At 39.7% G+C, this 12,407-nt stretch overlaps 1 protein-coding gene across 2 annotated transcripts in view; it reads right to left on the bottom strand.

The window, feature by feature from the left end:
• Window positions 1–12,407, bottom strand: part of lamb2l (laminin, beta 2-like) — a 55,249-nt gene that overhangs the window by 27,442 nt on the left and 15,400 nt on the right. For both annotated transcript variants that reach the window (XM_020089346.2, XM_020089347.2), the window contains exon 3: window positions 1,635–1,804. In XM_020089346.2, coding sequence (XP_019944905.2) covers window positions 1,635–1,804 — 170 coding nt within the window. The remainder of the gene's footprint in view (window positions 1–1,634; window positions 1,805–12,407) is intronic.

The raw sequence follows: 12,407 nt of genomic DNA, 5'->3' as shown, positions 1-12,407 counted from the left end.
TAGATCCAATCCCCACAACCATCAAAAGATAAACACTGGAGGATGGATGGATGGATGGATGGATGGATACTCACAAAACAATCAAAATAACATAATAACGTTCTTCAATTTGTATGTGAACCTCATTCTCTTCAGGTAACTCAGATAAGGTTAGAAGTGACTGCATGGGGCAAATAAAACCAAGCTGTGTGACTGTGCGGTGATTGTGACTGCTTCTATATTTAATACGTTTGAAAGGTAGGTGCTAATTGGCACAGCGTGGCATAAAGATGGCTGTTATTGTGGTGAGGAGGAAATGGCATGGAGGAAGACGGAGAGAACAGGTTTTTTCAGAAAGTGAACTGCCCCTGTTGCTCAATACTAATGTTGGTTTGCCTCTTCCGCTAACACCTCCAATTCCATGGCATCAAATTTCGCTTTGTGCTTGTGGCAGGGTTATTATAGTTAACGAAAACTAAGACTAAAACTAAAATTAGCAATGAAAAAATAATTTAGTTAACTGAAATAAAAATAAAAACTACAATTGCAAAAAAAACAAAAACTAAATAAAAACTACAATGAACAATGCAAAACTAACTAAAACTAAACTGAAAAGCAGATAAATTCAGCTTCTTTGTTGTTTCGTTTTCTTCCTTGATTACTGCCTGTCCTGCAGGTGATGGTTAAAGAATGAAATTAAAGGACTTGATTAACCATATTTGGTGTCACACATTGTTTCATCCTTTTTCAGCTTCTACAAGTCAAGGCTTTCTCTTAATACCTGGAAAATTCAAACTAAGACTAAAACTAAATAAAAACTAAACTGAAACTAGTCGATTCCTCAAAATAAAATCTAAACTAAAACTACAAAATCACTTGTTGAACTAAAACTAAACTGAAATAAAAAAGCAAACTGAAAAACTAAATAAAAACTAATGAAATTTCAAAACTATAGTAACCTTGGCTTGCGGTCCCTCTACTCTCTGTAATGCTCCATGGCGGAAACCAGTAAAACACGCAAAAGTATCATTTAAATACTACTTCCTCTACCATGTTTGTACCTGTTACCATTTATGCAATTATCACCCACTAACCAAACGTGCAATCTGTTATAATGCACATGCAATTTAGCACTCTTTATTTGTAATCTTTGTAGATGAGTCCCTAAAACAGCTCAAATGGGAACATCAAGGTCAAAACAGCTAGAGACAAAGAGATGCAGTGTGAGGACATAGAGAGATCGAGGAGGGTGAGCGTGTGACAAAGGTGTGGTGGACCTGTGTGTATACACCTGGGCCCTTATATTGACTGGCTATGTAGTGTCTGAAGGCCTACTCATGGAAACTGGGCTAAAAATAAATGGACAGATGAACAAATGAAGATAGACGAGAGCAGAATGAGGCATGAAGATGGACAACTGCATGAAAGAGTGAACAAACACACTGCCATTTTTCATTTGCATTGACTGCAGGGGGCCATGCAGTGTGTAGGGAGAGGCGTAGGGCTGAGAGATGAAACAGGGAGGTTAGAGAGTGAAGGCTATAGGAGAGACTTTTAGAAAGGCAGAGTTTAATTATAGCAACACTCAAGGTGAATCACAGCAAATAAAACTCGAAAAAAGGAAAGAAATGATGTGCAACAGTGCGGGTCCTGACCTGCAGATGGCTAACAATGCAGTAGTGCTCAGGCCCGCCCAGGCCGCATGTGGATGTGGCAGTTAGGTTGACTGCACGTCCGATCAAAAGGTTTCCTGTCGCAGGGTAGCAGCTTCCGTCCGTGCAGCCATGAGGGCCTGATGGGAGCTCTTGTCCAAACACACTGAGAGCTGGAAGAGACAGAGGGTGAAAATAAAGGAGAGAATACAAGTGAACTTCTTAATCGTGCATGAGCACACACCATCAATAACTATTTATAATACTACAATAAATGATCAAAGGAATTCTCATTAGTCTCATTAAAATCTAATGTCCTGCCTTCAGTTGCTCTAAATATAGTGTCTGTATGCAGCACCGATCAGTGTGCTTTATTTGCATAATTAGGCGTTAGAGTCATTAAGTCTCTCCCCCTTTTCAGGAGCAGTCCATGGTTCTGGTGACCAAAAGTCTGATTTGAACAAAGAATACGCTTTAGTACAGTGCTGCTTTCAGTCTTAATGCTTTTGTTTTTTCAGTTTTTAAAGGAATCATAAGACCTCAGATATAAATTCATCACAATGCCTCAGATGCTGCATGCCTACATTCCATTTAATCAACACCACCCAGACAAATGGAGCACAGGAAAGGCACAGACACATTTAAAACACCAGTGCATCAGTCAGACCAATGTAGAAATATTAGCTGCAGATTGTTGCAGTATTGTTGTTATCAAAGTGTGTACTGTCTATCAGCTCATATGTAACAAATATCCATTGTTAATAATTATATGCTAAGTGCATATAATGGTCATCAAATATAAAACTAATTTAAGGAGTTCTTATCAAAATGAACTTCAATAATAATTTATATTATATTTTGAATATGTTTGGTGTTTGTGATTATCACCATCCAAAAGTGTTTTGTGGACGCAAACACTTCACCCACCCCTCCATCGGCATAGTGGTGAGTAGATAATGAGTGAATTTTAATTTTTCAGTGAACTATCCCTTTAACCATAACTATTTTCTGGTTCTCTTCCCTGGAACTCTCCCTCTCACCCATGTCAACACTCTCTCTGCATCACTGCCTCTGAATAACAGGCCTCATAACGGACATGTGAGACAAAAAAGAGAGAGAAAGACAGAGTGAGGGGAGGAGCGAAAATCATTGAACTAAAATTTGTTTAAGGGAAACTGAAAGATGGACAGAAACCTAATGAAAAGACTTCCCACAGAAAAGGGGGAAGTTCAATAAGACAGAAAAAGTTATCATTCATGGACCTTCCCTCACATCACAAACCAGCCGTCAGAGTGTGTGATATTTGAATCAACATGAAGGGAAATTGAGGCAAATGAGTGAGAGAATGTGACTGACAAGGAAAAACCTGAGGCTCCATAAACAGCAGCAGACAGAGTGATGGGGGGATGAGAGACGTGGAGAGAGATTTATGTGGCTCTTGTACAGGAGACAGAGCAGCGACATGTTGAGGCGTGATTGGAGAGAAATGGACTGTTTGAGAGGGAATCAAAAACATCCTCTTTAAACCGACTGACTAATGGTGGGACACATGACGGGCTCTTAAACACTGGTGTGTCTATAAAACCGAGACATAATTGCTTGTAATTGATTCTTCACGGAAGATGTTGGAGTGCGAGCTAACTTAACTGTAATCTTTTGTTTTTCAACCCCCTCCTAATTGTATAATTGTAGCTTTAGGTCGCATTTTCATATATGTCTCTGTCAGGCAGCATCCATACTACCACGTTTTTGTGTTTTAATCCGTGTCCATACTAACACACCTGGAAACGGATATGCAGTCTATATTACACAGTAATTGCTTGAATAATAGTTTGTGTGCTTGGCATGTTATCAGTTTTATCATTGTAAAATGCTGAATTTAACTGAACAACAGCTGTAAGCAAAGACAACTGGATCAGCCACGCGTGTAATAGATTATCCATGCTGCGCTCTACACTGGTAGACAAGGTTTTCCTCTGGATGAGGGTCATAGAATTTACTCAAACCATATTTAAAAGCTAAGGCTCCAGACTGCAAACATTTAGTCACATTTTGCAATTGTTTTTGGAGACAGTGCGACTAAATGTCATAAATAGGCGCACGTTTTTTGTTAAAATCATCATTGTATAGGTTTTCACGTAAAATACCAGTAGTGGGCAAAACATTTTGTGTGTGTTCCTGAACTCCTCAGACTGGGAGCGAAGAGGAGTCCATACACGCACATACACACACACATACAGGCCCCGGGGCCCTGCCCTCACTCACACGCAATGATCAGCGGCAGTTGGTTTGTACCGAGCTGGAGCTTCCTGCGTCCGCCTCCACATTCATGTTGACCTGCACTCACTTTAACTAATGAACACCAACACTCATCACAAGTTATCAGGACCTGATACATGGAGTACATGGAGTTTACTGAGAGTTTGTTTGATTCACTGGGGAGTTTATGAGGCTGCGTTTGAACATATTGAAAAATTAATTGACAACATTTTGTGTGCGCTCAGTTTAACACGAGACGTGACGCGAACAGCCAGGACTCAGTGTTAAAGTGACACAGATACATGATCCGACACCATCGATTAATAACTAAATACATGATCATAAGTTGGTAAATAATAACCATCCTGTTCAACAAGCTTCTTACACATACCATGTGCCAAATATCTAATGTTTATTCAAGAGCAATTTTTGTTAGGAGACCCATTTTATTTATTGGTTGTGTATGTGGTTTATTTTATTTGTGGTTTATTTATCGAAGATATTATAATGTTTTTAATTGTTATTCAAATGTCAGACTGAATATTCTTAAGAATTGAAAGTTCATTGCTCTTTGAAAGGGTGTATTTGCAGGATTATGCTCTAATATTATTTTTTCAGCAGTATGAAATTGTTTCAAAATGAGACAGTGATTTAATTTATCACAATCATTTCTAGGACACTATATTGTCCAGGCCTACCGTAATATTTAATATATCTAATTAAAAATTAATATTTTCAATAATGCACCAAGTTAGGGGTTTCCTTGCACAGTTTCCAGCTTTAGTTCTCTGAAGCACTGTATTGGAGACTAACTGAATCAATATTGAATCAAATAGAAATCGAATCGATTTGGGAAATCAGTGGCGATACCCAGCATAATCAGCATGTACTTAAAGTAACAAAAGTAAAAGTGCACAATAGCTTATTTCAGGAAAATATATGACAGGATTCTCAGCACAGAAGGGGATTTAATCTGATGTCAGAGGGTCCCTGCATGGGGACACAGTGACCTGATTGGAAAAGGTCTTGAGGGAACTAGCTTGGAAGAGGTTGATGTCAAGGAGGCTGAACAGATTTTGTTGTAAGTGGTGCGCTTAAACTTTGTGCTGGTGCCCCTAATTTTCAGTAAGGAGCACCAGTGCTACTAGTGGAAAAGGTAAATCTGGAGCCTTGAAAAGTAAAACACATTATTACTGAAATAATGTGTTTTACTTTTTTACTTAATTAATTAATTAATCTATTTTTGTTTTTTTACTTTCTTGACATAGCCAAAATTACCCCTCTGTCTGTAGCATCAGTCTGGAATAAAATAGATAATATATAAAACTGCACTGAAAATATATATGCACTTACTATTATGCTACTACTGCACTACTACTACTAAACTTAGTTTGAGTAGTTTGTGAGGATTAAAATACAATAATATAATGTACAACTTCTGTAGCAAAAGCCAGAAGATTGTCTCAGTTTCCTGATAGTAAAAAACAGCTCCTCTAATCCTCCTGCACACACACAGAAACACACACACATACACAGGTGTGCACGTACAAGATTCTTCTCGAATTCTTGAAAAGCCTGGCATTCATTGTGAGCAATTCTACTGATTACACTGTCAGGAGTAACACAATTCTACAGCCTATTATTCAATTGTATGACTGTATGAACATACTCTACACAGTAAACAAGAATAACAGACAAATACAAGAATTGTACAGGCAGGTGTGCACATGTATAGTGCAAACTTGCGCAACTGCACATAAAGGGGTTGGACGGCAAACCTATGGACTGTAGATAAAGATCAATCACACCCTGACCAAACATCACACACTTACTGAAACTCAAGGATGTAATACAGATACAAGACTGTGCACGGAGAAGAACAGCATGAAGGAATGTGCTGTATCTTATTATGGTGAACCAAAGAATGCATTTCCATAGCAAACAACTTTTAGGGTAAGCAGAAGTATAAACCTGCCCACGTTTGTCTTCAGTAAAGCATCACTGGTGTACCCCCCTCCTCAAACAGCCCTTTGACAGACAGACCGACTGTGAGTGGGTTTCAGCTGAACTCACTATACAGGTATGACATTGCACAATGGGTTCACTCACTGGTCAAGTAACCTGCACCACTGGATGCATGCACAGAAATATTACTGCACTGATCACGAGAAGGGTCTTAAATTAAGGGTACTGTGAAGAATATACAGGATTAGTAAAAGGAAAAGTAAAAACATCAGTTGTGTCTTTTTATCTCAACATTATATCATTTTTCAAAGTATTTGACACGCAAATGTTTCATAGGAACCTTTTTCCCCTATTCACTTCCAAACAGTGCAAGTGAAAGGGTTAATCCAAAATTGGCTTCCTGTTGCGAGGCAAATCACAGAGTGGCTTTGTGTGAAGTTCAGCTTTGGTGAACTGTGATGCATTTGCACATGTGTGACCGTGCAATTATTTCCTGTGTCCCGCTGCCACAGCTTCTGCACTTCAGTTTGCTTTTCATTTAGCCACTAGACTAGGAAAATACAAGAGTTGATGAAAAGTCAGTAGAATAAAGTGCATACCCTTATAACAATCAAAGCAACACATTTCTGATTTCTTAGAAACTAAAGTACAAAATCTTGGCACAACCAAATTCATTTTCATAGTGCGACTCAACATGAGTCACCAAGGCTGTCACACAAATGACAGGTCCCAACAAACAGCAGGTTCCCACCATATTCATGTGGTTTTGACCACAAATTTGTTTTTGTTTTAAAGCTGCAATTAATTTTAAGCTCTTATCTTTCGAGCAACACTCGCCCTGGCATGCACTGGAGTTATCAATTCATAAAGAGTTTGAAAGGCAAAAGGAACTTCCAGATGTGTTATGGCATCATCTCCTGACATGTTGTCTAGACATGTAGCCATCAGCAGTCATAATTTTACCTCAGTTTTAATTAGTGACTGAGGTTGTGTTTTGAAATAGAACACACATGCATGGAATGTTGCTGCTAAACTGTTGGCCGTCCACAGAGGCTCTCGGTCTAAGGGCTTCCTCCGATCTGTCGCACTGTGCCCCAGCAGAAAAGCATGGTGTCCGTGAGGATAATTACAAGGAAAAGCTGTCATCTACGCTCACACCCCCATGCAAAACATCCAATCCATTCAAAATATCCTTGTGACATCTGAGACACAACAGTGGTGTTCATCCCACTCCCTGTGTGGGCTGCAGGAGACATATTGCTGACCTGCCCCGACTAGCAAGGAGAATGTCAGAATGTGCACTGGTGTCAACATTTTCAGGTTTTTGTTTCTGCATCTGTAACAAATTTGTATCTGTAAACACTATGTCCTCTGCACATACTGTGAGAGGGCGCTTGTGGGATATTTGGGATTTCATTGAAGTATTGACACAACAATAATGGGCATGTAACACCAGGGAGGGTGGGTACCATGTCATACATGGTCCGATTGACTCCAAACCGGACAACAGTCCAGACCTGACGACATCTACACAGAAATCATAACTTAAAATCACAGTAATTTGCACGTCTTACACTTCAATGTACTCCTCATCCACTGACCGCGACCTTGTCAAACTTTGACAGAAGGGCCTCAAGACATTAATGATGAAGTCATATAGAAACTGAGTTTTCGTTGATCACCATGTGAGTGACCCTTTTATCCTTCCCGCAGAGGGGGTTTCACCCAGTCCCTGCCCGCCCTCCCCCGCAGACGCATTAGTTCGCAAGTGCTTGGAACCACACAGTGCTGCTCGCAGTCCTAGTTATTACTTGTAATCTTAAGAGTTATTGTCAAGACATTTCACAGGACTCCAGCCTTAAGGATGCAAAATGCCTAAAACACAGCTGCTCCACTTTTAATTGTAACTAAGATGTTCAATCATATTACACATGTATTAGCCATGTAACACTTGCCCTTGTTTACTTTAGGATTGAATTTTGAAGTTAATGTGAATTACCTTGGAAGAACTTCATGGCATGGCTACTGCTTATACTATCGACCTTTTAATCTCATATCAACCTGTGGCTTAAGATCCTCCAGCAGAGGCCTTCTCTGTTCCAGGGACCACACTCAGAACTAAACTTTGCAGTCAGGACTCAAAGGCTTCAGAATGAACCTGAGGAAATACGGCTCCCACAGTCAGTGCCATCTTCCAAGCTTTTCCTTATTTTATTTGGGCTTTTCATTTTTTTTCTGTCCTTTCATTTTATTTGTTGTCTTGCTTATTGTCAAGCACTTTGTAACTGCAATAAAGTTATAAATGAAGAGAGTCTCCAGTAACAAGCCAACAAATGTGCCCGGTGCACACAAAAAGAGCTCCTATGTGAGTGCGAGGTTACGCATGAGTTGTGTCCTGAACTGAAGACAGTGGTTGTACAGATGTTTTTTGACACCAGCTGGTTTACCAGTGTGTGATTAAAGTGTAGCACGTGGCTATGAAACCTACACACAAAGGAAGAGTCGCAGGTAAACACACGCTAAGGCACCTCCCCTCTGAATACAGTGCTATGACAGGAATGCAGGGACAGAGAGGAAGATGTTATTTATTAGGGAAACATTCCAGGTGTCAGCACTGTGGACACAAACGATGCAAACACACTCTCTAGTTCTGCACATACACTCGCCAAGCACTTTATTTATTTTATCAGGATACCTTTAAACAGCTTAAGTTCTTTGGAGCAGAAATTCAACAAGAATTTGGAAACTTTGCTCTGAATTTCTGCTCCATGTTAGCATGGCTGCATCACCTAATTTCTGGAGATTTGTCAGCTACATTCATGCTGCCAATCTCCTGTCCTACCACATTAAAAAGAAGTTAAACTCAGGGGGGGCAAGGGGGCACTGCCCCCAGTTGAAATCAAATAGGCCCCTGAAGTGCTCCTGTCCTGTCAGTGGTCTTATTATAAATGAAGTTGTCTCCTTCAAATATTACTAATTTAACTCTTTTTAACTTTTATTTTCTAACATTTTTTTGAAGACCACAATGTGCTTGAACAAGGAATAATTTTCAAGTTGTATTCAATGACGTATGATTTTTCTCAAAGCTATAGAGCTAAAAGGAAACATGACTTTATTGTGTTTCTTACTGATCAGGAGTTGTTCATGGATGCTGGACATATAATTGGCCCCTCTATGTTAACTGTGTCCCCTTTATGGCCCCTGATCTTTAAAAAAGATCCCAGATCTGGTTCAGCTGGATTGACAGCTGGTGACTAAGGAGGGCACTGAAGTAGTGACACTCACTGTCATGTTCATGAAACCAGTTTGAGACTTTTGCACGTTGAGCATTATCGTGCAGGAAGTACCCATTACAAGATGGCTTCTTCTGAGGCTGTAAGAAGATAAACAAAGTCAGCAGCAATACTCCATGACTGGTTGGTACAAAGGGCTCATAATGTCGAGATGTTCCTGACACCATCACAGCAGCCTGGACTGTTGACAGAAGACAACTTGGCTCCATGGATTAATGAAACTGACTTCAGTTTCAGACTCAATTACCTGCAGCCTCAGCAGAAAGTTTTTCTCATTTGTAACCGATTTTTATGTTTTTGGTGTCCAAAAAACCCTTTTGGAGTTTCAGGGGATACCTCTGATATCCCCTGGAGCCGTGTTCGCATGTGGATCACTAAAAACATTGGGTAAATGACAATGTTTCGAGTCGAATTTGAATGTCGAGGCTTTTGAACACATGGGTGACACCACAGGAGCAGTATAGAGGCATTTTATGGGTTAGGGTTAGGGTATTTTTTCTTGTTTTGTGGACTCAAAGTCTTCACCCACCCCTCCATCGGCACAGTGGTAAGTGAATTTTCCTTTTTGGGAGAACAATTCCTTTAAATTAATACATTTAGAACTATGTCACATGAAAAATTGAACACATAAAAGCAGTAATATGACAATAAAAACAAATGAACGAGGTGGAAAATGGAAAATAAAAGGTGAAAAGAAAAACTCAGTAAAAACACATCACATGAAATCAAGTCTATAAAAATGGGTTTTAAGAAAAGAAGTCACTGACTCTGCAAGCCTTATCTCCTCAGGCAGGCTGTTCCAAAGCTCATATTTAGTTTTAAACTTTGACTTTGGAACAGCCAGCAGGGCTCCACCTGAGGATCTAAGGCTGCGTGCAGGCACCTAAGAAGGTGGACAATTCTGTGATGTAGCTTGGGGCCAGACCATGCATGCTTTAAAGGTGATAAGTAAAATCTTCTTATAAAACGAACAGGGAGCTAATGGAGACAAGCAAGGATCAGGGTGATACGATGTTGCCTTTTAAGACTAGTGAGAAGCCTAGTTGCCGCGTTCTGAACTAGTTGGAGGCAAGAGAGTGACTTTTGTCTTATTCCAGAGAGGAGGGAGTTACACTAGTCCAGTCTAGAGAGAAACTAGTGTGTTAATTACTTTTTCCAAGTCTGGGTGTGAAAGTATGGGTTTGATTTTGGAGATGGTTCGGATTTGTAGGAAGAGAGACTGCACAACCTTTTTAGTTTGTGGTTAGTAAGAGAGTGTTTGGTCAAACAGAACTCATAGGTTTCTGGAGACAGGCTTTACATTGATTGACTAGGTACCAAGGTTTAATGTGATTAATGGGGTTAGGTGGATTGAAGGTGGAGCATTAACTGAGGCCAAAGAGGTTATTGAGGTATTTGAATTATATAAAATTGCACTAGAGGTCTGTGATTGTGAGCCTGCAGCAGAGTGTCTGTGAGGGACAATGATGGTGATTATGCAAATTGACCCGTTTAGTATTGCAATTGGAATTGAACGCAAGCTTGTCATTACTGAGGTTGACTGTTTCCACCCACACACACACACACACACACACACACACACACACACAGGCACACATGAATAAAGGCTTCTTCTAGTTAATAATTATTATACAAGTTGACCCAGATGCCTGTGTATAGGTCAGTTAGGAAAAGCAAGTCTAATCAGTCTCCATTTCTTTGTGTGTGGGTGGCCAGAAAAGGTCTTTCTCTATAGCTTGAATAAAATCACTGTTAAGTCTCCTGAGAAGCTCAAACACATGGGTCATAGGGTGAGCCAGGCTAAAATCCTGCCAGTTAAACATAGACATTAAACAGTGTGTGTACATGCAGTGTGTGTGTGTGTGTGTGTGTGTGTGTGTGTGCGTGTGTGCATGTGTGTGTGTGGCCCTATTGAAAAATGCCCCTCAATCACCAATTAACCCTGTGCCCATGCTACCTCAGATCCAGCTCTGCTGTCAGTAGCCCGTCATCTACTACACATTCCACAAATACCCCAGATTCTCACTCAGTTTCCCAACGACCTGACCTAATGAACCAGGTTTAAATGACCACCGCAGAAGCAGCATCAGGAGATGCTCCGCTGAATTTTTAAATCAACAGAGACACTACAGCATCTTAAAATGTTTCCATTTCTTCAATCACACTGTTTTCTGAGTACTCTCGGTATAAAAGAAAAAGTACTTTTTTTATAGGTGGACTCTCTCTTAGACTGTCTTTCTGACTCACTCTCTTGCTCTCTCTCTCTCACTCACACACACACACACATGCCCTTGACGTGCATCTGAAACTAGGTGAAATATATTCTTGGACTGTTGGTGTATTGGGCTGTAATAACACAGTAAACTTCTCACTGTGACAGGGCTCACAGGTTTAAGCACAGTTTAGTGAAGTCGGACAGTAGACAGTGGCAGCAGAAAAATCCTCATTTGTTCATCCTTAGAAAATGTGCAACTAAGTACAAACAACCCCTTATTGAACATGTGAAAATAATAACTTGAAAATAATTCACCCTGTTTAAAAGGAAGATCCTTATTCACATGAATTTGATTGATTTAAATATAGAATGTCTTCATTAAAGACTACGGACTAATGATTGTCTATATTTTTATGACGCTCGATACATCCAATGAAAAACTAGATTGTATATATCTGCTAATGGTTCCTTAAATTCAATTAAGTTGCATTAAATTCCACATACTCATTGAAACCAGTTCCCTAAATACATCTGACTTTTTTCATCAAGATCCATGAATCAACAGAGTGCCACAGAGTTCAATTATTGTCCAAACACTGTAACAGTGACAGACATAAATTCATACTAGTGCATCAAATACATCACTGAAACAAGCACAAATGCAGAACTTTCAAAACAAACTACAATGGATGGCTGTTCAAGTAAATGACATAGTTCTTGACATTGAAAAATTCAAAGAATATATGTAGAAAAATGTAAGAAGTCAGTGGAAACAGAAGTCACTAAAACATTTTTCATCTTTTCATGGAATATGATGGCAACAGTAAAAATAAAACCTGGGATATCACCAGCGTTTTTCTTAAAGATTAAGCCACAAAGCAAAAATGTCTTCATTTGTTTGAACCAATGTCAACGCGACCCCAGCCCCAAACCCAAAGCAGCAGTGAAAGATGACGCACACAGAGTCAGTGGAAGGACACCAGAGAACATGTCATTAAATGAGCCATGGAGTCTTATGTCGGCCAATCACTTATGACATCATTT

The sequence above is a fragment of the Paralichthys olivaceus genome, chromosome 6, assembly GCF_024713975.1.
Source record: "Paralichthys olivaceus isolate ysfri-2021 chromosome 6, ASM2471397v2, whole genome shotgun sequence".
NCBI lineage: Eukaryota > Metazoa > Chordata > Actinopteri > Pleuronectiformes > Paralichthyidae > Paralichthys > Paralichthys olivaceus.
The sequence above is the reverse complement of the archived record's forward strand: the minus strand, read 5'-3'. Positions and strand labels throughout refer to the sequence as shown.